General features: G+C 38.8%; 2 protein-coding genes across 2 annotated transcripts; both read right to left on the bottom strand.

Moving 5' to 3' along the window:
* Positions 1 to 15,508: 15,508 nt before the first annotated feature.
* On the bottom strand, positions 15,509 to 17,328 carry LOC126665568 (uncharacterized). Its single transcript, XM_050358402.1, has 2 exons — positions 16,429 to 17,328; positions 15,509 to 16,336 (listed from the first exon to the last, which is right to left on the bottom strand). The coding sequence occupies exons 1-2, from the start codon at positions 17,326 to 17,328 to the stop codon at positions 15,509 to 15,511; spliced, it is 1,728 nt and encodes a 575-aa protein (XP_050214359.1).
* A 1,435-nt stretch (positions 17,329 to 18,763) lies between these two features.
* LOC126665559 (uncharacterized) lies at positions 18,764 to 19,594 on the bottom strand. The gene is made up of 2 exons (XM_050358391.1): positions 19,154 to 19,594; positions 18,764 to 19,069 (listed from the first exon to the last, which is right to left on the bottom strand). The coding sequence occupies exons 1-2, from the start codon at positions 19,592 to 19,594 to the stop codon at positions 18,764 to 18,766; spliced, it is 747 nt and encodes a 248-aa protein (XP_050214348.1).
* Between the last annotated feature and the right edge of the window lie 5,184 nt (positions 19,595 to 24,778).

Below are 24,778 nucleotides of genomic sequence, written 5' to 3'. Positions count from 1 at the left end.
TATTTTGTATACTAAATGCTAAATTATAGCATTGTGAGGTAATTTGGCACTAGAGTGGAGATGCTCTAAGAGCATCTCCATTTATATGCTAAACTAGCCTTACAATGCAAAATTTAGCATTTAAAATGAAAAGTATGGCTCCATTGCTATGTTATATCATGTGCTAAATTTTGCATATGCTAAACTTCATGTTAAATTTGTCACCAAATTTAACATATGTCAAATTCTTCTATCTGTTTAAATTAATTACTCCATAAATGGTAATTTTATTTAATATAATAAACTTTTTTATAAGAATAAATAAATTATTATTAGTAAAAAAATATTTTGAATAATTAACTAATAACACATTTTATAAAAAAAACATAAAATAATTTATATTTTGTTATTGTTTTTGAAGTTTTTTATTAAAATATATATTATAATATTTAATTAATAATTATTAATGTGATTTAAATATCAAATAAAAGTTGAAATTATTAATTAATATTTTATGTTTATTGCATGTAAAATAAAAATCAATATAAAATTGCAAGTTTGTCATTTAATATAGCATTGTGCATTGGAGTAAAAAAATTAAAATTAATGCTACATTTTGTGCTAAAAATAGCATAAATTATAGCATATGCAATGGAGATGCTCTAAGCAAACATCAAATTCTGTCAATTTATGTAATGAAAAATACCGTTTGACCAATATCAGTTAAAGAAATTTACTTCCTGGTTTGAAGTTTACGGTTTCTTTTAAAAGGTAACAAATCTCTTCAAAAAATCAAAATCCAAATTAAATGATTCTCTCAACTATTGTTTTTTCAAATTCAAAATAAAAAACTGAATTCGGACAATTTCTTCACAATCACTTCCATAAAACAACAACAATCAAGTAGAATTCTGATCAAGATCAAAAATAAAGAACAACAATCAATCAGAATACTAAAATCAATGATTCCAGTGAGCTTCTGTTCAATTGCAATTGTCTTTGATTTCCATTAAAATCATGATTATATAAGATAGAGTTTATTTGAATATAATAACTCGCAATTAAGGAAACTGTTTAATTTTAGTCTAATACTTGTTATAGAGAAGGTTCAATCCGTTTTAATGTGTTAATATAAGTTAAAATCAGTTTTTCAGGTAGTACAACTAAAAATATATATGTATCAATTTTGAAGTAGCTATTGTCGGTTAATGTATATATTAGGTTAAATCAGTTTTTAAGTTGATTTTTAAATCATTTAAACTACTCATTGCGCTTCAAGTATACTGGCGGTGTTATATATATATATATATATATATATATTGGCGGAGCTTGACTATATTTTTTTGGGGGGAGGGGGGGGGGGGCCAATTAAATATATACAAATTAAATGTTTAAGAATATAATTTAAATAAAAATAAATAAAATTATAAATGCATAAATTAAATGGATTTAGACATAAATTCTAACCTTTATTTTTTTTTTAAGAAAAACAAATAAAAATACAAACTTGCTCGTTTGTATTGGTTCTGGACTCAGTTTCAATGAAAAATTTTGGATGAATTAGGCTTAGTGAGAATGGAAGGTTTAAATTGTTTAGGTGTTTTATTAAGAGTTAAAGAGATAAATTAGTGCTTTGTTATTTTTAAAAATTAAAAAGTTAAAATAGTATTTAGTAACTTTTTGAAAATTTGCAGGAGACATTACCCCTCCATACCTTCAAGAAGATTCGCCACTGTGTATATATATGTATATATATATAGATATATCTACATATGTAGATATATCTATCTATCTATCTATCTATCTATCTATATATATATATATACATATGTAGATATATATGTATGCGCGCGCGCACTTAAATGTGAACATATGAGAATTTAAGTAGTATTTTCAGTAGTGCTCTTTATTTTAAAAAAACATCTTTAATAAAATAAAGAGCATCTTTAAAATAGAGAGTGATATTTGTATTTTTACTCCAATCAACTCTTTAAATTTAATTTTAAATTTTTAAATTTTCATAGATAATAATAAAAATATTAAATATTAATTTAATACTTTTCTAAAATAAAGTTTTTTATTTAATTCAATTTTTATAAAAAAATAATAATAATAATATATATTGATAATACAAATTTATTTTTATTTTTAAATTTTTTATTTATTCAGTTTTTATATTAAAAATAATTAATATTATATTTTAAAATAAAACTAACTAACTTATTTTTTTTAAATTTAAAATTTTATGCTTTAAGTTTTGAAGTAGAAAGTGAAAATGTCTCTCTACATGTGGAGAGCCATTTTCACTCTCTTCTCTAAATTTAAAAAATAAAAAGTTCATTAAACCTTTTATTTATTGCCAAACTCTCTAAATTAAAGAGTTTGACAATTTTAAAGATTTTTTTAGAAATGCTCTAAATAACTTTCTTGTGTTAATTCATAGCGAAGTGTTAGCATATATGATGGGCATGTACAATGACAGAACCAGGACTCCGAATCAAGAGGGTTAAATTTTTTTGTGTTCATCTATTTAAAAAAAATACGACATTAAATAAGTAAAATAGCACTTGTAGGGGCAGTTAAAATAAAAAATGGCTTCTATCACTTGTAGGGGCGGTTATAAAAAATATATTTTTTTTTTACTTTTTTCCGGCAGGAGGGTCGCCCCCCCTAGTTCCGCCCATGGGCATGGAACACTATATGCTTACATTTGAGAACATGACTTACAAAGAATAAAACGCAAAAAGCTATGTTATTAATTTTTTTTCCAAACGATAGAAATTCATTAAGAAGATATAAATACAACATATGAAAGTCATATCACAACACATTACGATCTTTCAAATTTGAAACCATTAGAAGCTAAGTAACAATTCCGGATAAGCAAAAAATAATCAAAAGTGAAAAAAAATTCGTGACTATGTTCCCGCATAAACTTAACAATGATGAAACTATGTTTCTCGTAGACGGAGTACTTGGATAGTTCTTCTTCCGATTTGCTTTTGAAACCGCTCTATCCGGTTGAACCTAGCATTTCAATCTTCATCTTCAATAAATTTTTAACAAAGATAACCCAACAAATCTCCCTACTTTTAGATCAACCAAAGTTTAAATGGGTTTTCAAAACTCTCCAAATATAGATCTACAAGAACTTTGATAGATCTAAAAATCCCCATTTTTAAGATCTTCAAAAACTTGTATAGATCTAAAAACACCCCACATATATTTTAGATCTTAAAGAACGGATCTCAAATTCGAAAACCCACCAAAAACCTTAATAGATCTAGTACCTACAAACACCAAAGACCTTCTAACTTATTCAAATATGAAAAATACAAATCACAACCCAAAAACTTCAAATCCAAATACTTTATTCAAATAAAAAAGAACATAATAGATCTATAGTGAATAATATTATGGGCGGAGAGAAGATGATTTTCCGGCTAGCCGGAAAGATCATCTTCTCCCACCCTCAAAAAAATGAGAAGATGTGAGTTTTTTTAGAGAGAAGGGAGAGAACAAATTTTAGAGAGAGAAGTTTTTTTTTATGTTATTGCTTATTTGAATTTATTTGTTTATTCATTTTCTTCATATTGGCAGTAATTTATTTTACATGTAATTGTTAACCTGCTTTTGTATTTGAGTTTTTAATTTAAACAAAAGTTTTGATATAATATATTCTATTTTTTGCATGTTTTTTTGAATACTTGTGAGGCTCAAAAATTCATATTGCTGATTGGTTTCAGTCTTTAGATTTTATTCATGTGGAGTAGATTTGAATCAAAAGTTTGGATATCGGGTAATTTTACTTGCATTGGATGCAACTACACTGGTGTGTTATATCTAATGCAATTTTCTTGAGAAAGATTTAAATATTGTTGTAGTACTATGATTATCTCCTGTACATGACATTGTTCGGTTTCTTGTTTGTGAACTAGACCTATATGTGCCAATGTGGGTCTAACTTGTATGGCTAATGCAACTCTAAATGCATCAAGAGGTTGTGAGTTCGAACCACGCCTCCGTAACTAACAACTAACAATTGAAACTATAAAGAGTCGATTACCATCTTTGATTAAACAAAATAAACCAATGTGATGGTAAGCAGAGTACTAGTTTAATTGATGGCCACAGGAGTTGGAATTGTGAATTTGTGCAAATATTTTTTGTTTATTTGGTATGTTGTGTGAACTAAATTAGTAGCTTACTGAAAGCATCTTATTTTTTTAACAGAATAACAGTCTGCTGTAATTGTTTGCTTCTTCTCAAGGTGGATATTTTGAACTGAAGAAATATAGATTTTCTGTGCAGGAATAATGCAGACATTAGATGCAAGGCACATCAGCTGTTATAGTATGTGGATTTTAAGAATGGGAACTGGAAGTATGAATTTTGTTCTGGTCCTATATTATCATGTTTAACTAATTGATACAAAACCTATATTGCCCGATTATTCATTATTCGCTTAACTACTACATGTCATGGCTAAAATAGGTAGTTGTCTTTTTATGATAAACTTGTGTTGTTCTTTTTATGATTTATAGACGTGCCGACTTCAACAATTGACTACCGAAACAATTTTTTTATTCTATTTTATTCTTTTAATTTTTCTAGTCCAGTATATTTTTAAAAAAACTAGTTTATTTTCTAACAAAAAATTTAGCACCAACATTTTTTGGCAATTTTAATCTTTCAAGTAGCAAATATACGTGTGGCTAATTTTGAATTTTTGGCTGCAATTATACTTGTGGCTAATTGTGAATTTTCTGCAGCAATTACAAATGTGGCTAATTGTGAACTTTCAAAAACAATTATAAATGTGCTAATTGTGAATTTTCGGCAGCATTTATACTTGTGCCTAACTGTACACTTTCGGCAGCAATTATATTTGGGCTATTGGTGAACTTTTCGCAGCAAGTTCTATTGTTACCATTATTATGTTTTCAGCAATAATTTAAATTTTATTACTGATAACTTGTGAAAATACGGTTGCTCTCTGATCCGGTGATGACTTCGCGATCGTACCTGAAAGGCACAATATAACCGTTAAAAGGGTGCCGGAAGGAGATTCCGGCAAACCACTCTGACGGTCTAGTTAGTCGATGTTTCAGTGAGAGAAAGAATAAGAAGTGAAAGGGAGTTAAGAGTTGAGAGAAAAAAGAGAATTAACCTTTTCACCTACTTTTTCTTAGCCTTTTTATACTATGCCTTTGTTTCTCTTTGTTTGGGCCGACAAGTCTGACCTCATTCTTTTTGTCTGTGCAGAAGTTGTCTAGAATGTCAGGGTACAGTCTGACAGATTTGTTCGGTGTGGTCAGAATGGTTGTGCTCGGTGAATCCGAGATGTGATTAATTCGATGAACCCGATTTAGGCCTTTGCTCCGATCTTGGTTGTGCTATGTGACTTGGCTTACTTCAGTTTTATCTTGGCTGTTCAGTTAGATGTGATTCGGCTCAGTATTCCTGTCGTTGTTCGATTTTATTTGTGGACAATCTCTTATTGAGGTCGGTTTATTTGTCTTATTATCACAAGTCCCCCCCCCCCTAGCGTGTCGGATATTTATGTCCGACTATGTTCTTTACTTTTGACAGTCTGTTTTTGCCTTTATTGTATTCATTTATGCCGCCGTTTTTTGTTACACGTGTCGCTTTTTTGCTGTTTTGTAACTGACGTTGTCCCCCACTAATGAATTTATTGATGCGCCTTTTGGTTTTTGGCTCGTTTATTGAGGTGACTCTTCAGTTGTCCTTGTTCGGTTTCTATATAAACCCTCATTTGTTTGTTTTCCCATTTTCCTCTTTTCCGTTTTTTCTCTCTCTATCTTGCTGTTCTTGCTGTTCTTCCTTTTGTTCATTCTTTTTTTTTTCAAGTTTCTTCAAGTTCTTTTCTCAAGATCAAACATAAGTTCTTGAACTTTTCTCTCTTTGATCTTTTATTTTGTTTTTGCGTTTCTTTTTTTTTATTTGTCTATTGAGTTTGTATACTTAGGGTTTATTTTCTTTGATTATCTGTTTTTTAACCTTAGTGAATAAATGTCGAGCGAAGAAGATTCTCAGAACCTGTCCAAGCAAGACCTAGGTATTAATATTGACAAAAACATTAGTAGTAGTGATAGTGACCATGTCGAGGATACCGAGGATGGTATTATTGGTGAAAATAGGTTGGATGATTTGGTATGTTCGGAGGCGACTTCCTATGCTCAGCCTAGGCGAGTTAGACCTAGAAAATCTAAAACTGCGGATGTTAGGAGGGTGATGATGGAAACCATGTTTGCCGAGCTCACCCAGGACTATTTGGACTACCTAGGGTCGAAACTTAAAATTCCGGATGGATATACTCTAGAGTTGTCTCCTCCGGGCATAACTATAAATGCCCCGGTTGACCCGGAATATGTGATCATTTGTGTAGAACATCTTTACTCTGGGGTTAGGATTCCTTTCCAGTCCGATCTTATTGCTCTTCTTCGGTGGTATAACATGCCCTTGAGTCAATTTCATCCGAACGGTATTAGGCATTTTTTTACCGTTCGGGCTTTTTGTTTAGGAGATAAAATTCATTTCTCGGTTAAGATGTTTGCTAGTATGTATGGTTTAGTTTTTAACGGCGAGTATGACTTCGCCTATTTTAAGATTCTTAAGTCGGAACCTAGGCGGGTAGTTGATAATGTCACGATGTCTCTTAAACGGTTTACGGTAGACTGGTTCCGACTCAGGCATCCCTCTGCCTTTGCTGATTTGCCTTGTTGCTGGTCTTGTGTTTCTCCGGAGCATACCTATATTAGGAGGGATAAGGCCCGAGAAGAGGCACATGCCCGTCTTCAGGTTTTACTGGGACAAACTGGTCCTGTAAGTACCGAGGAAGTCCTTCCTCGATTGAGGATTGTAAAGTTTAACCCCAATCGCAAAGGTTGTTATCGGTTCTTATTTTGTTCGTTATTTATGTTTGTTTTTATGTTGTCGAGTTACTGATCGGTTTCGGGCTTTTTATGTAGCAATGGATATGGCTGCTTTTGCTACTGGGAGGCGAGCTAGGCCAAATAAGGGGCAAACGTCCCGAGCTGTTGATGCATCTCAGCCGAAGATGCCTGATATTTTGAAGGTAAACGATAAAGGTGTTACCTCGGAGGCGGTGCCCCAACCTGCCGAGAAGAAAAGAAAGCGGGGAAAAACCATTGGTAAGAGGCCCTCCGATCTAGGTGCTGATCATATGTTGGTCGAGATTGACGCCTTTCAAGATTTCTCTAGCGGGGAGGAGCAAACTGAGCCTGTAGTGTTGGCTTTAAATGCCGGTGTGGGGGCTGCTGGAAGTGGGGCCGAGATAGGGTCTGTCCCAGTTGTGAATGTCAGCGCATCTCTAGCTGACCCGAATTTGTCTCGGGTTCGGAAAGGGAAAAATAAGGTTGGGGATTCTTCCGAAGTCCCCGTTGATGCTGATGCTGATCTTTCCTTGACTCCTTCTACCGTTGCTCGGTATTTGAAGAGGAAAACCTCGGATGACTATGTTGAAAATTACCCTACTACCCTTTCCTTGGCCCGACTCTGCTTTTTGCCCAAAGATGTGGATAGCCTGAAGATTACCCATCCTCGGGATTTTATTGATGGGGGTTGTTCTTTAGATTTTTAGGTATGTTGTTTTTTTTAACGATCCTGACTTTGATTCGTTTTTGATAGTTGATCAACCATCTGCTCGGCGCTCGTTCAGTTCAGGACGATTTGGTTAATCAGGCGTCCGCTGATCGGGAGAAGGCCGAGGCTGCTGCTGCCACTCTGGAGTCGGAACATATTGCTCGGGCAAATGTTCAATCGGTGCTTGATAATCATATCAAGGAATATAATGCGCAGATTGCCGAGCTGAAGAAAGAGGTAGCCACTTTGACCGAGACTCGAGTTGAGCTTAAACGCAAACACGAGCTTGATCTCATCAAGCTGGGGGAGCAGCATGATGTACTTTTTGTTAGTGATATGCACTAGGTCAATCATGTTTGACCATGTTTTGACTTTATCATTAGTGATATACACGAGCTGGATCTCATCAAGCTGGGGGAGCAGCATGATGTACCACCGCCTGGGGCTCTGCCCCCGGGCCCCGCCAGGGGCGCTGCCCCCAGACCCCGCCAAGGGGACGCGCCCCTTGGACCCCGCTGATACACCCCATTAAGGACCGTTATCCTTTTAAGCCGGCGTGTTTTTGTCATGTATTTTATTTTAATACTTTAATGATAAATTTTAAATATGATTTAAATTATCATGAATAACATATTTATATGATTGTTGTTAAATATGATTTAAAATAGTGAAATAATATGTTTTTAATGTTTATCTTATTGGTTATATGTTTTGCATGATTATTTTATATGTGATAAGATAGGATAACTAAATAGGATAAATAACAAACCCTTATTTAAATATTAAGTCTTCAATATACCTCCCATTGTAATAACACTTATCAAGACTTAGATTGCAATGTATAGGTTATGCCAAAGCATGATGTATAAAGTCATCTAAGTAAGATAAGTTGGATAAAAGTGATATCCATATGTTTGATTTGGTTAGACTTAACTAGGTTATCAAAATAGTTTTGAACCTAGGGTATAAGATAGAATATCAAGCTTACATGTGATGTTAATATTCTATGTTCAAGAATTGCATGAGATGTAATTGGTAAAGTGTTACCTACCTAAATAAACCACACTTAAAGTGATAAGCCAAAGCTTACTTGAAGTAGGGTGAAATATGGATCTTGTCCCACTATTATTTTTCAATTGTTGAAATTATCATTAAGGGTTTTTATATGAATTATGGATATATGTTGTGGGAATTTTATTGTGCCTTTTATTAAATGCTACTTGTATATTTATTGTTGTAGAGATGGCTACAAACACTACACATACTTTATCAGTGCGATCAATCCTTGAGAAGGATAAGCTCAATGGCACTAACTTTCTGGACTGGTACAGAAATCTAAGAATTGTTCTTAGGCAAGAAAGAAAGGAATATATCCTTGATCAACCCCTCCCTGAAGAACCAGCTCCTGCTGCTACTAGAGCTCAAAGGGATGCTTATACGAAGCATCTCAATGACTCTACTGATGTCACTTGCATTATGCTTGGATGCATGGAGAATGAACTCCAAAAGCAAATGATGGAATTGGATGCGAACACCATGATTACTGATCTCATGGAAATGTTCCAAGAGAGAGCAAGAATTGAAAGGTTCAATACCATCAACGATTTGCTTTCATGCAAGTTGACTACTAGCGGCTCAGTTAGTCCTCATGTTTTGAAGATGAAGGGTCATCTTGAACATTTGGATAGGCTCGGTCTCCCAATTGCCCAAGAGTTGGCTACAGACATTGTTCTCCAATCTTTGCCTGAGGCTTATGATGGTTTCATCATGAACTTCATTATGCATAATATGGAGAAGACCACCACAGAGTTGCATGGGATGCTTCAAACTGCTGAAAAGAACATCAAGAATGAGATTAAGGATGTTCTTATGGTCAACAAGGGAAAGGGTATGAAAAAGTCTGGTAAGGGCAAGGGAAAGGCTTTCAAGAAGTCTAAACCCAAGTCCAAGCCCAAGACCAAGGATGAACCCAAAGCTAAACCGCCAAAGGAAGGAACTTGCTTTTTCTGCAAGGAACCTGGACATTGGAAAAGGAATTGCAAGAAATATCTGGATGATCTGAAGAAGAACAAGGGTAGTGAGACTACCACTTCAGGTATTCATGTTATAGAAATTAATCTTTCTACTTCTGATTCATGGGTATTAGATACTGGATCTGGATCTCACATTTGTACTAATGTGCAGGGTTTCAAAAGGAGTAGAAGTTTGACAAAAGGCGAAGTGGACCTACGAGTTGGCAATGGAGCAAGAGTTGCTGCTTTAGCTGTAGGGACTTATGAGTTATCTTTGCCTAGTGGACTTATTTTATCTTTGAACAATTGTTATTATGTACCTACCATGTGTAGGAATATTATTTCTGTTTCTTGTTTGGACAAGGATGGTTTTGAATTTATTATTAGGAATAATAAATGCAGTATTTCGCATAATAACATTCTTTATGGATATGCTCCACGCAGTAGTGGTCTTTATATTTTAAATGTTGAAGACACTAATGAAAAATCAATCAATAACATTAATGCTAAGAAGTTTAAGTCAAATGATTTAAACTCTACTTATCTCTGGCATTGTCGTTTAGGCCATATAAATGAGAAACGCATCTCAAAACTTCAAAAAGATGGACTTTTGAATTCATTTGATTATGAATCATTTGAAACATGTGAATCTTGTCTAATGGGCAAAATGACAAAAACACCTTTTATTGGACAAGGTGAAAGAGCTAAAAACTTATTGGGCCTTATACATACAGATGTATGTGGTCCATTAAGTACAAATGATAGAGGTGGATTTCAGTACTTCATTACTTTTACTGATGATCTCAGTAGATATGGTTATGTTTATCTGATGAAACATAAATCTGAATCTTTTGAAAAGTTCAAAATATTTAAGAATGAAGTACAAAATCAACTTGGTAAAAATATTAAAACACTAAGATCTGATCGAGGTGGTGAATATTTAAGCCAAGAATTTGTAGATCATCTAAGAGATTGTGGGATCGTTTCTCAATTGACTCCACCTGGAACACCACAATGGAATGGTGTGTCTGAACGGAGAAATCGAACTCTATTGGATATGGTTCGATCAATGATGAGTCAAACTGATCTTCCAATCTCATTTTGGGGTTATGCTTTAGAAACCGCTGCATTCATTTTGAATAGAGTTCCATCAAAGGCAGTTGAAAAGACACCATATGAGATATGGACTGGAAAAACTCCTAGTTTGTCTTTTCTTAAGATTTGGGGATGTCAAGCTTATGTGAAGCGACTAATTTCAGATAAATTAGCACCCAAATCTGACAAATGCCTTTTTGTAGGATATCCTAAAGAAACTAAAGGATATTACTTCTACAATGCTTATGAGAACGAAGTGTTTGTTGCTCGAAATGGTATCTTTTTGGAAAGAGAATTTATTTCCAAAGGAACCAGTGGGAGTACAGTACAACTTGAAGAAATTCAAGAACCACAAAGTAGCATTGTACCTAGAATGGAACCTCAAAAGAATCAACAAGCAATTGCTGAACCAGTACAAGTACCACAAGGCCAAAGGAGGTCTGATAGGACACGTCATAATCCTATGAGATATGGATTTCTCATTACTGAGAACAATGATGTGATGATTGTGGATCAAGAAGAACCCACATCCTATCAAGAGGCCATAAATAGTCCTGACTCTGAAAAATGGCTCGAAGCCATGAGATCTGAAATGCAATCCAAGTATGATAAGTTTGGACTTTGATTCACCCAACGGATGGTGTAAAAACTATTGGGTGCAAATGGGTCTTCAAAATGAAGACTGACATGGATGGCAATGTGCATACCTATAAAGCAAGACTAGTTGCAAAAGGTTTCAGACAAATACATGGTATAGACTATGATGAAACCTTTTCACCAGTTGCTATGCTCAAATCCATTCGAATTCTCCTTGCCATAGCTGCATATTATTACTATGAGATATGGCAAATGGATGTCAAAACAGCGTTTCTTAATGGAAACTTACTTGAGGATGTGTACATAACACAACCTAAGGGTTTTGCCAGTCCAGAGAATTCTGGAAAGGTTTGCAAGCTTCAAAAATCCATTTATGGATTAAAGCAAGCTTCTCAGAGTTGGAATCTTCGTTTTGATGAAGCAATCAAAGAGTTTGGATTCATCAAGAATGAAGATGAACCTTGTGTGTACAAGAAGGTTAGTGGGAGCGCGATTGTTTTCTTAGTGCTTTATGTTGATGACATACTACTCATTCGAAACGACATTCTCATACTGCAAAATGTTAAATCATGGTTAGGGAAGTGTTTTTCAATGAAAGACTTGGGCGATGCTGCTTATATATTAGGCATCAAGATCTATAGAGATAGATCTAGAAGACTCATTTGCCTAAGTCAAAGCACATATGTTGATAAGGTATTAAACATGTTTAGTATGCAATACTCCAAGAGAGGATTTTTGCCAATGTCACATGGCATCAGTCTCAGCAAGACTCAGTGTCCTAAGACACAGGATGAGCGAGACCGCATGAGTAAGATTCCATATGCTTCTGCTATTGGATCTATCATGTATGCAATGTTGTGCACTCGACCTGATGTCTCGTATGCTTTGAGTACAACGAGCAGATACCAGTCAAATCCGGGTGAAAGTCACTGGGCAGCAGTTAAGAACATCCTTAAGTACTTGAGAAGAACCAAGGATGCATTCTTGCTATATGGTGGTCATGAAGATGAGCTGATTGTAAAGGGTTACACAGACGCTAGCTTCCAAACTGACATTGATGATTATAAATCACAGTCAGGATATGTGTTTTGTTTGAATGGAGGTGCTTTCAGCTGGAAGAGCTCGAAGCAGGACACCGTTGCTGATTCTACAACAGAAGCTGAGTATATAGCTGCTTCAGACGCAGCTAAGGAGGCTGTTTGGATCAAGAAGTTCATAACTGGATTAGGAGTTGTTCCTAGTATATCCGATCCAGTGAACTTGTTATGTGATAACAATGGGGCCATAGCACAAGCAAAGGAGCCCAGATCACATCAGCGATCCAAACACATACTTAGACGTTATCATCTCATTCGAGAAATCATTGAGAGAGGAGACGTGAAGATATGCAGAGTTTCGACAAATGATAATGTTGCTGATTCGCTAACTAAGGCTCTTCCACAGCCTAAGCATGAGAGTCATACTAGGTCCATGGGAATTAGATTTAATGTAGATTGGGCCTAGTGCATGTGGGAGATTGTTAGTGATATGCACTAGGTCAATCATGTTTGACCATGTTTTGACTTTATCATTTTGTTATTTATTGATTGGCAGTTTTATCATTTTATATTAATGATTAAAGACTTGAATGGTTAATTCTTTCTAAGGTCATCAAGTATGTGACTTGATAGTAGAACCCTTAGGTTTAATAAAAGAATTATATATACCATATATCCCTAGTCTTAATAGAACTTTGAGACTAGTATGATGTTGACTAATGATTATGTTTTACTAATCATGTATATGAGATATTAAGTCAAATCATAGGTGCTATTTGAGAAATAAGGCACTGGATGACCCACTGTGAGAATACTACATAGATCACTGTCATAAGTAATTCTCATTACAGTTCTATTAGTATAATCCTTTGACCTTGAAATCATCATGGATTTCTACATAGCTGTTTCATATTTTGATACAGTCTTACATTATCTTTAACAGGATAATGGAATAGATTGTCATTGGATATGAAAGTAACTATGTGAGAAATGTGAGTGACTGAGAAGGAATTTGTCCCTCATTTATTTGAGTAAGATATCTATGGGCCCCTTGAAAAAGATAGACTGAAGGAAATGCATGGCCATGCTAATTGATAAGGAGTTATCATTTTCAGTCTACTTAGAGTCAAGAAACTAATGATTGAATATTATAAGGATGACAGAACTATGCCTTATATTCAATCTGGATATCGAGAGACAAAGGGATTAAAATATTATTGTAAATGGTTAAATCAGATTATCGATATTCGTATAACTTGGGTAGTCATAATGTCTTGCTAGAGGCCACTTGTGACTTGTGGGCTGAAATAGGGATTTCGAGCCTACTGCCAACGTTATATGAACCTACAGGGTCGCACACTAAAAACAGGCCCAAAACAGTTATGGGTTGTACAAGCCCAATGTGATTAAGTGATTAATTATTATATATATATATATATATAATTCGTAATATATATATATTAATAAATATATATTAATTCGAAATTAAGGATAAGTGTTTTCCTTAATTCATTATTTTTTAAAGATAATAAATAATTAATATATATGGATGATTATCAAAAAGGAGTTTTTGATAAACATAAACTTGTAAGAATTGCAATGAGATTGAAATTCGAATTTGTCTCAAACCCTAGTGTTATTGTATCACTATAAATACACATTAAGCAATTGGTTTGAAGATTACGAAATTCATTATTCACTAAATCATTAAAAATTCGAAATTGCTTGTGAAGCAATAGTGCTAGCACACAAGCACTAGTTTTGGCTAAGGTCTGTTCGTGTGGATACTCGTAGAGGACGCGTTCTTTTGGAGGTGTTTCTGATCCGAGGCCAGGTATCACCAAAGTGAACCACCTCCTTCCTTCCTACATTGCTGTTGAATTCGACATACAAGTAAGTACTTATTCTGTTAATTCGAATTACATGGATCTTGGTTTGGGTTTTTAGATAAATTTTTGAAATTCTGCTGCGTTATGAACCTAGAAAACCCAACACTTTTGGCCGAGCAAAAGAAGGTCCCCTCGGAAGAGCTTGAGAAGGCCGTGAAAGCTGTTCGGACTGAGGTAGCTGCCGAATTTGGTCAATTGACTGATTTGCTGGAGGACGATCTGAAAGAGAGGGTGGGTCCCCTGCTGTTGCCCGATGTTGATCCAGAATGTCTCTATCTTGATACCGGCATGTATGAGGTGCTTATGCGGAAAAAGACCGAGGTGTCTGATGCTGCTACGGTATTGGTGGCCCAGCTAAGTAAAGAGTTTGAGTAGATGGACCGGGAGAACGCCCAATCTGTTGCTGATCCAAGCGCCCATCTTCCCACTGTTCCTCTGATGCCCGGGCAGCTTGATGTGAGTCATTATGAGGAGGCTGGTGGTTCTAAATCGGGAAATGGTTTGAATTTGCCTGATGATGTTACGCAAGCCGTAATAGATTAGGGATTTTTATGTAATTCTATCCGGTGATATATCAGGTTTTTTTTTCGGGTTGCTTTGTTTTGTTCTTCCTGTTTATATCTATCTTTATTTATTTTCATGTGCTCAACTTTGTCTTCGGTTTTTTATAGTATCGGATATGGTTTATCTTAATTTGTAGTGATAGCTTATATATATATATTTTGTTTTTCTAGTAATCTCTGTGCTTGGTTGGAGCTATTTTTTTGACTTGTTTTGAGTTGTGTTTTATCTGGGTGAAAGCAATTGCTTGAGTTGTTTTAAGCTATAACTTTCTTCGATTTAAAGCACTTGGTTTGAGCCGTTTTAAGTTATGGCTTAATTTGGGTAAGGTAATTATTTTGAGTTGTTTTAAGCTATGACTTAATTCGGGTAAAGTGATTGCTTGGGGTAGTTTTAAGCTATGGCTTAATTCGGGTAAAGCAATTGCTTTGAGTTATTTTAAGCTATGGCTTAATTCGGATAAAGCAATTGCTTTGAGTTGTTTTAAGCTATGGCTTAATTCGGGTAAAGCAATTGCTTTGAGTTGTTTTAAGTTATGGCATAATTCGGGTAAAACAATTGCTTTGAGTTGTCTTACTATCTTTGGCACATTTTGTTTCTTCTTTGTTTTCTTTTATTGATAGGGGAAAAATATGCATTCTTGCCTACAACTGACTTTGACCGGAATGCAAGTGAAAAAATCCTTGACTGACTCGATTAACCTGAATGTTGTCTAATGATACAATCTTTTAAGAACTCTGGCATTCCAGGTTCTTGGTAGATCTCGACCTGACAAATATGTTAAGTAATAGGCCCCTCCTTTTCCTACTTTCTTTACTTGGTAGGGTCCTTCCCAATTTGCTCCGAGTTTGGATACTCCAGCATTACCTCTTGCTATATCGGCTCTTCGTAGTACTAGGTCTCCTACTTCAAATGTTAGGGGTTTAACCCTTTTGTTATGGTATGTTGCTATCCTCTGCTTGTATGCTTCGATGTGCAGTAATGCTTGTTCTCTTCTCTCTTCTAGCAAGTCAAGGCAAAGTCTGGTGTTTTCTTCGTTTTGTTGCTCATCGAAGTATTGTACTATGATGGTAGGCATGCCTATTTCTACTGGCACCATTGCTTCACATCCATAGGTTGTGCCGGCCTTTGCTGTGGTTCTATATGACCATAGAACACTGTGTAACTCGTCGGCCCATCGACTTTTTGCTTCGTCTAGGCGTTTCTTCAACCCGTTGACAATAGTTCTGTTGGTCACCTCGGTCATCCCATTGGTCTGAGGGTGGGTGACCGATGTGAACCTTAGATCGATTCCTTTTCCGGTGCAAAAGTCTCTGAAATTTTTGTTGTCGAATTGTTTACCGTTGTCGGTTATGATAATTCTTGGGATTCCAAACCGACAAATGATTTGCCTTCGGACAAAACTTCGCACTCGTGCTTCGGTTATGGTGGAGACAGCTTCGGCTTCTACCATTTGGAGAAATGATCGACTGTTACTATTAAGAATCTCCTTTGCCCACTTGCTGTTGGGAAAGGGCCAACGATATCTATACCCCACGTGCTGAATGGCCAAGAACTTATTATCGGGCTTTGTTCGGCTGTTGGTTGATGATGTAGGTTTTGGTGATACTGACACTTTTCGCATTTTTGTACCAAATTTGCTGCATCTTGTGCCAGTGTTGGCCAGTAGTATCCTTGTAGTATTGCTTTTCGGCAGAGTGCTAGGTGAGAGATGTGGCTTCCATACATTCCTTCATGTATTTCGGCTAGGACATATTTCCCTTCCTCAACCGTGAGACATCTGGACCATGGATGTGAAAATGATTTTCTGTATAAGGTGCCATCTCGGTATGAGAAGTGCGGTGCTCGGCGTTTTACTTTTTTTGCTTCTTTTTTATCTTCGGGAAGGCTCCCATTTTCTATGTATGATATGATGTGTTCCATCCATCTATCTAGAGGGTTGATGAGGAATGTTGCCTCGGGATTTTGGATGTTGCTGAAGTTTTGTTTGGAATATGGTATGCCCTGTCTTGTTTCTTTGACTGCTCCGGCCTTTACCAATGTGTCCGCCTCTGTATTTTCTTCTCTGGATACTTGCTCTAATTTCCATTCTCCACCCTCTTCGGCAATTTTTGGTAGCAATTCTTTGACTCGGTTTACATACTTTTTCATTTCTGGATCTTTGACCTCAAATACTCCGAGTACTTGGTTAACCACTAGTTGAGAATCACTTTGAATTTTAATGTACTCGACCTTGACTACTGTTTCCATTCTTAATCCTCCCATTAAAACCTCATATTCTGCTGCATTGTTGGTTGCTGGAAAGTTTAGATGGATCGAGTTTTGCATTTTTATCTTGTGCGGTCCCCTTAATATCATGCCTGCGCCTGCTCCTGCCATGCTTGATGCTCCGTCTACTTGTAATATCCAGCTGAACAAATCTTTGTCTACCTCGGTGGGTTGATCGTGTGTTGTTGTTTCGGCTACGAAATCTGCTAGGATCTGAGCCTTCATTGTTGTTCTTGGTTCGTATTTGATGCCGTACGATCCCATCATGACCGACCAGTTGATTAGTCGTCCAGAGGTTTCTGGTCTTCCGAGTGCTTTTTCAGGGGTTGGTTTGTTCGGACTACCACTGTGTGAGCTTGGAAATATCTCTTGAGTTTTTCTACCGTTAGTACCAATGCGAACGCAAATTTTTCGATCTTGTTGTATCTGAGTTCAGACCCTTTTAATACTTTGCTCGTGTAGTACACCGGTTTCTGCTCGGTTGTCTCTTTCTTGACAAGCACGGATGCGACTGTTTCATTGATGGCACTCAGATATAGGTATAGCACTTCTCCTACATTGGGTCGTCCGAGTAGTAGTGGTGAACTTAGGAATTTTTTAAGCTCCTCAAAAGACTTTTGGCATTCTTCAGTCCATTCTCAAATCGGCCGAGGGCCGTAATTCTTCCATTGAGTTTTTGAACTTCTTTGGCGGTTTTCGGGGCTTTCATGTCTATGATTGCTTTTGTTTTCTCCGGGTTTACTTCAATGCCTTTTTGAGAGATGAGGTAACCGAGGAATTTTCCTGCTGGAACTCCGAAGGAGCACTTGTCCGGATTTAGCTTGAGCTTATATTTCTTCAGCTTGGTGAAAACTTCTTCAAGGTCTTTCGCGTGATCTTCTACTTGTTTGGACTTGACGATGATGTCATCAACATAGACCTCCATGTTTTGACCAATTTAGTCCTTGAATACGAAGTTCATTAACTGCTGGTAGGTTGCCCCGACATTTTTTAATCCGAATGGCATTTGTTTGTAGCAGTATGTGCCGTTGTCGGTTATGAAGCTTGTTTTTTCTTCGTCTTCTTTGTACATTGGTATCTGGTGGTATCCTTGGGCAGCGTCTATGAATGAGTAGACCTCGTAACCACTTGTTGAGTCGACCAGTTGGTCAATGTTTGGCAAAGGGTAGCTATCCTTGGGGCATGCTCGGTTTAGGTCTGTGAAGTCTATACATAGTCTCCATTTACTGTTTGGCTTTTTTATGAGTACGACGTTTGACAGCCATTCCGGATAATACACTCTTCTGATGAAACCTTCCGCTAGTAGTTTGTCTACTTCGATTCTGATTGCTATTTGTCTGTCTACTGCAAAGGCTCTTTTCTTTTGCTTGACCGGCTTGTGTTTTGGGTCTATGTTTAGTTTGTGCGAGATGATTGTCGGATCTACCCCTTCAATCTCGCCCGAGGTGTTGACAAATTCCATTTCGTTTTTTATTAGCATGTCTGTTATCGCCTTCTTTACTTGTTCGGGTAGTTCAGCGCCTACTTGGACTGATCTTGGTGTTACTCCTGCTAGGTTGACTTTTTCCAGCTTTCCATGGGGTTCGAGCTTGCCCTCATCTGAGTCTGGTATCTCCATTGTTTCAATAGCGAGGGTTTCTGGTACATCTCATTGACACCAAGTAGCATTGTTTGGCTATGTCTTGCCTTCCCTTGACTGTCACCACTCCTTCTTCGTAGGTATCTTCATCGACAAGTATTTGATGCATGTGACTGCCCCGGTGTTGTATAGCATTGGTCTGCCGAGTATCACATTGTAGGCCTGTGGCATGTCTACAACCATAAAAAATGTTTTGAATTTCTTCGTGACGCCGATTAGGCCTCCTTCCAGTGAACCGTTTTCTTTTCCTAGTTCAATTGTTAATTCTGCCACTCCTTCAGCTCGCACCGGTGTTCCTCCTAAGCCGACTAGAGGAGTTTTGACCGGTTTTAGGTTGAGGACCGAGCAACCTATACCGAGGTATGCCTATTTCGTGATGAGGTTAACTGAGCTTCCTTCATCTACCAACTATCTCATTACCCAGAAATTATCTATTAGTCCCGAGATTACCAAGGGATCTTGGTGGGGGAAGTCTATTCCTTCGCCGTCGGCTATGCCGAAACTGACCTCGGGTAAAGGTTTGGCCACCGATATGTTCATCACCATTTTCTGTCTTTTAAGCCTTCCTCGCTTGTACTCTGGATCGGCCATTCCACCGGCTATGGTGTTAATTACTCCGGATACATTTTGCCTTTTTGGTGGTGGTGCTTCTTCCCTTTTTCCGCCGTGCTCGCCTCGGTTTCCTCCTCCCGAGTTATAATTTTTATTTTGTACTACAAAGTCTTTTAAACGACCGACTTGTACCAATCGGTCGATTTCTTTCTTTAGGCTTCCACATTCGTCCGTGACGTGGCCGTGACCATCATGGAATTGACAGTATTTCTTTATGTCCCCTTCATACTGCAGCTTCGATGGGTATCTTACTGGTTCATTGTTGTTTTGAATCCACATTAAGATGTGTGATCTCGGCGTATTAAGCGGGATGAAGGCTTGGTCTTCTACTTTCACTGGTCAGTGTGGTTCCATTCGTGGTGGAACACACTGCCGTTGCTCTCTTGGCCTAAATCGATCTTGCCTAGCAGGTGGATTAAAAGTTGTTCTCGGTGTTTGAAACTGTGTTGTTGTTTGTGTAGCATTTCTTCGTTGTTCTTCATCCAGATTGATGTAATTCCAAGCTCGGTCCATGAGCTGGGAGTAGGTTTACACCGGATTTGTTATCAGGTTGTCTCGGAATGCCATCATTGTTGTGTTATCCTTCATTGCGTCTATCACGGTGTCGTCATTCAGGTTTCCTACTTCGACCGCCTCGGCATTGAATCTGCCGATGTAGCTTTGCAGGCTCTCCCCCGGTTTCTGATAGCAAAGTTTGAGATCACTGGACTTCTTCTTTCGTTGTATTCTTGGTGCGAAATGAGTTCGGAAAGTTGTCGCTAGCTCGTCGAAACTTCAGATAGAGCCTTCTTTCAGACTTTGGTACCAGATTGTCGCTGGTCCCTTCAGAGTTGTTGGGAAGAGTTTGCAAACGGCAGCTTCGGACAAACTTTGCACCATCATAACCACCTGAAAACAGCTCAAAGTGTGTGATCGGGTCCCTGTGCCGTTGTAATCGTCCAGCTGTGGTGTCTTATAATTTAACGGGAAAGGCTCATCTCGTATCTCGGCTGACAATGGGTTTCCAATATTTAGGAAGCTTGTACTCTTCGGTTCTTTCCTTCTGAATTTTTCCATTTCAGTTCTCACCCTTTCAGTGATTTCCTGTTCTAAGTTCTTTTTCTTTTCTGAGTCCGCGCCCGAGCTGTGCACACTTTCCTCGTCTACCCGTTTTGGGGTCTTTTTCTGTCCCTCCGGCGTTTTATGCCCGGTTTGGATCCCCTGTCCTTCCTTTGGGTTCTGCTGTGTTTGTGGATTTTTCTCATGGTTTGCTTCTTCTGGCGTTGTTTGGCCTTGGTAAAATTCTGGTGGGTGAGGTGGTGGGTTTGGTATGTACGGTAGGGTGGTAATATTGCCTTGAGATTTGGTGGGGGCTGTTGGCCGAGTGTGGCCTTGTTGCACTTGTTGAAGGAAGGCTAATTGCCGAGCATGGAACTCAATGTATTCTACTATCTGTGCTGGTGTGGGGTTTTGATTTTCAGTGATTGGGGCTGGCCTGGGCGTGGGGGTAGTACTCGGTGTGAATGTGAGATTGACTGGGTGATACAGGTCGATCTTAAAGGGTCGCCCGTACTGTTTCTCCTGCACAAGTAACAGATGTAAGCTCAAGGGACCCCAGGCTGGTTTAGCCTGGAAGCCGCTCCGATGCTTAAGTCAATAAGGGTTTTTTAGTGAGTAAGTGAGTGTTGAAGTGTTTAAGTCTTTTTCTGCGTACCTTTCCCAGCATTCTGCGGCTTCCTTTTATAGTGAGTTTATGGCAGTTGTCATCTGGTAAATCGTGGGTTTGTCCCACGATTTCTGATGATGGTTAAGGCACGTTCTCCGATTATCCCGGGTAGTGGAGATAAGGGAACGAAGTGGACGAGGTAAGCTTGATATCGATCGGGCGAAGTCTGATTAAGACCGAGCTGGGCGATATTTATATCATATCTGGGCGATATTCCTTTCGGGGTGCAAAGTGGGCGAGTATAGCGTTTCCTAGGCGATGCTTGGAGTTCGGATATTCTTAGGTCGGTATCAGATGTCCCCCCCCCCCCTAATGATCTCGCTTAGTCAAAGACTTGAAGCGCCAATTTTCAAAATTCAAATTTCCGGATTTTTCGAGATTATTTGAATTTCAAACGTTTCCTTCAGCAGTTACGAATTTCAAGCGTTTTTTGGCATATAAAAGAACGCAACCTTTGGTTTTTTTTCATTGATTGATTGATTGTTTCGAGGAGTTCCCTGCCACTAGGTACTTGAGTGCCCTATTTCTGACTTGACATATAAAAGAGGTACTAGTTTCTCATTTTAATTTTTATTCTTGCTCTCTGTTTTGTCTAGTTCTCTCATCGTTGCTAATCATCTTTTCTAAACAGGCTTTCTTCGAGTTATATAGTGCCAGATTCTCTTCTTTCATCAGTAAGTGACTTAGCTTTCTTTGCTTTTCTTCTAGTGTTCTTTTTATTTTCTGCTCTATTCTTCAGTTAGCGCTTTTTAGGATGTCTTTTTCCGAGGTTTCCTCTACTACTTCTTCTTCTCCTTCTTCTTCTTCTGGGGGCGCTTCTAGTGGTTCTCCTTATCCTACTCCTCTTGCGGTGCTGGTTGATTTGAGTTCTGATGAGGAAAGGTTATCTCAGAAGGTGGTTCCGGATAGTGAGGAGGGCGTGCCCCCTGTGGAAGATATTGATGCGCCTTTAGGGCTTAGTGACAAAGAACCGGGAGGCGAGGTTCCCTTGGGAGGGGTTGATGATGACGAGGGCGAGTTGGGCGATGATGAGGAGGATTATGTTTTGAAAAAACGTAAAGCTTTCAAAAAACGTAAAGCGTCTCCTGGGGCGTCCTCTGGCAAGAAAAAACCTTTGTTCGAGTGGCCCATTGTCCTTGGTCAAAGTGCCCTTGTATGGATTAGGGCGAGGTACGAGATTCCCCCCACCATCGGGCTCCGGATTCCTTCTGAAGGTTCGGCTGTTGACCAAGTCCTAGGTGACGACGAACAGTTGATTTTTATAGAAGATTTTGAGGCGGGCTTGAGGCTACCACTTGATGGCTTTACACAGATGGTGTTTGACCATCTTAAAATTCCTTTAGGTCAACTTCATCCTAACGCCCATCGCCACTTGACGGGGATTTTCATTCGTGGGCTCCATCTGAAGAGGTCGGTTGGCTATGAAATTGTTCGGGCGATTTATTCTCTTGGGAGGAAGAAAAGTGATGAGTTCTTCTATCTACAACCCGGCCGATCTCCCTTTTGTGGCCTTCCCAATTCTTTAAAGCGGTGGAAAGGTTCCTTCGTGATTGCTAAACAGGAAGGGGGTTGGGGCTCCATCGCCAATGTATTTTTGGAAGGTCCTAGGAAATTGGACAAGGTGAAGTTGAACGAGGATGGTCAGAAAACGCTGCTTTTGCTCCGGGATGGCGAGAAGGTTCATGTGGTGAAGCTTATTCATCATTATTTTGGCTGGGATCAAGGCGTTGCTTCCAAGAGAAGCAGGAGAGTAAGGAGTGGCAAGAAGGGGAAGAAGAAGAAGAAGAAGAATGATGATAAACAGGAAACCTCGCCTAAAAACGAGGGCGAGTTTCCTGATGGGGGCGAACCACCTCTTTCTTCTCCCCTTAATATTTCTTCTATGCCCCTTAGTCCTTCGGGTACCTTGTTTGTACCATGAAGCTTTTGTTCTCTTTGAATTCTGATTTTTAGTTCCTGATATTTGTTTATTTTCTTGGAATTCTCAGTGGTTAACTTCAAAGAGCTCCAACAGAAGGTTATGGAGGATAGAAGAGCTCGCCGAGAGAAAGAGGTGCGGGAGAAGGAAGCTCTCGCCCAGGCTGTCTCTGCGAAACTCTCCGAGGTTGGGAAGGGGCCTCAAGAGAAGGTGGGCGATGTTCCTTCCCAGACTGGAGATAAGCTATCTTCTTCCCAGAAGGATGATGGCTCTGCCCCAAATCCTCCCGCTGCTTCCAGGGTGGTGCTTCCTAGTTTTGCAATTAGGGAGCCTGTTCTGAGTCCTCCTTCCGCTGCTGTTCCCTCTTACACTGGTAAAGGGAAGAACAAAGTGGAGGTTCCCTCGAAGGAGAAGAAGTCCAAGTCCATTCCTCCTCCTCCTCCAGCTGTAATGCCTGCTTCTTCGGGCTCGAAGAGACGAGCTCCTTCTTCTGGGGGCGAGGATGTTGCTGAGGAGGGTCCTTCCATGAAGAAGCCGCGGAAGGACGTTATGGTGACTCAGGTCGACCTCATCCTTCAAAAATACGGGATGGAGGCCACTAGCCGTTGTCCGGCTGTTGCGGCTGACATCTTTAGGGGTTCTTGCTGCCCTTCTGATGTTGATTATTATCTGAAAAGGCCGGACGACGTGCTGATCGACGACTGCTTTACCGGCCTGCTAAGGGTGATTATTTTCGTGCCTTTTTTCCTCCCCTTCCTCTTTTTTCTTTTGTTATTGACTTTATTTTATTTTGTTTCCAGACCGGTTTCGCCCTCCGCCAATATCGCTCAAACCGTCTGAATGACGAGGATATGCTAGTCAAGCTGAGGGCGGAGTACAAGCTTTTGAAGGGGAAGCATGACTCCCTTAAAGCTGAGCATGGCGGATGTGCTCCTAAGCAAACCTCTCTTCTCGCCGATGTGGATCGGTTGTCGAAAGAAAGGGAGAGTGCCGTTAAACAGCAGCAGGCGCTATCTGCTGAGGTCGCCCGCCTTAAAAAGGAGAATAAGAGTTTATCGGCGGAGGTGGTGATCAAGGGGAGTGATTATGAGGAGCTAAAAAAGGAATTTGACACCACCGTCCTGGCTCTTACTGAGAAGGTGTCTGCTGCTGAGAAGAAGCTTTATTTGAAGCGGGGTCGACTGACTCGTGAGAAGGAAAGGCGTCGCCGCAATACCGCCCAGCTGGCCAACGATCTGACTGATTTTACTGAGGCCATTGTGGGTACTTACTTAGAGCGTCATCCTGATGGTGACGTTGACTTTTTGTACGGCTTTCCTTCTGGGGTCAACAGTGAGAGCGAGCCAGATTCCCCCGAAGACTTGTTTGTTTCCATCAAGTCTGAAAAGGGTGGAAGTGTTGCGGAGGTCGCTAAGCAGTCTGCCCAAGGGGCCTAGGAACCTGCTAAGGCTGGTGAGAAGCCTCTCGTTCCTGGTTTGGGAGGTAGTCCTGAGGAGAAGGACTTCGGTTTGATTATTTCTTCTGAGCGCCCTTATGCTGCTCTGGAGTTATTGGATAGGCCCTCTGATTTGGATTCTATTCTTCCGGGGGCCGATCCTCTTAGTCTAGCCGACGTCCCTTCTCCTACCCGGTCCGGCAACATTGTTGTCGCTGCTTCTTCAGTTGTGGGGAATTTGCAAGAAGTATTATCTGACCCCGCTGCTTCCGAGGTGGTTAAGGGAGCTCTCCCTGAGAAGATTGAGGATGTGAAGCTTTAGGAGCCCCTCCCTTTTTCCTCTTTTTTTTTTGTTATGTACTTTGTACATTTGTATATTTTCTTTTGTTAGGAATTTTATTTTTC

The sequence above is a fragment of the Mercurialis annua genome, linkage group LG1-X, assembly GCF_937616625.2.
Source record: "Mercurialis annua linkage group LG1-X, ddMerAnnu1.2, whole genome shotgun sequence".
In the NCBI taxonomy this organism is placed as follows: Eukaryota; Viridiplantae; Streptophyta; class Magnoliopsida; order Malpighiales; family Euphorbiaceae; genus Mercurialis; species Mercurialis annua.
This window is presented reverse-complemented; position numbering and strand designations above follow the sequence as displayed.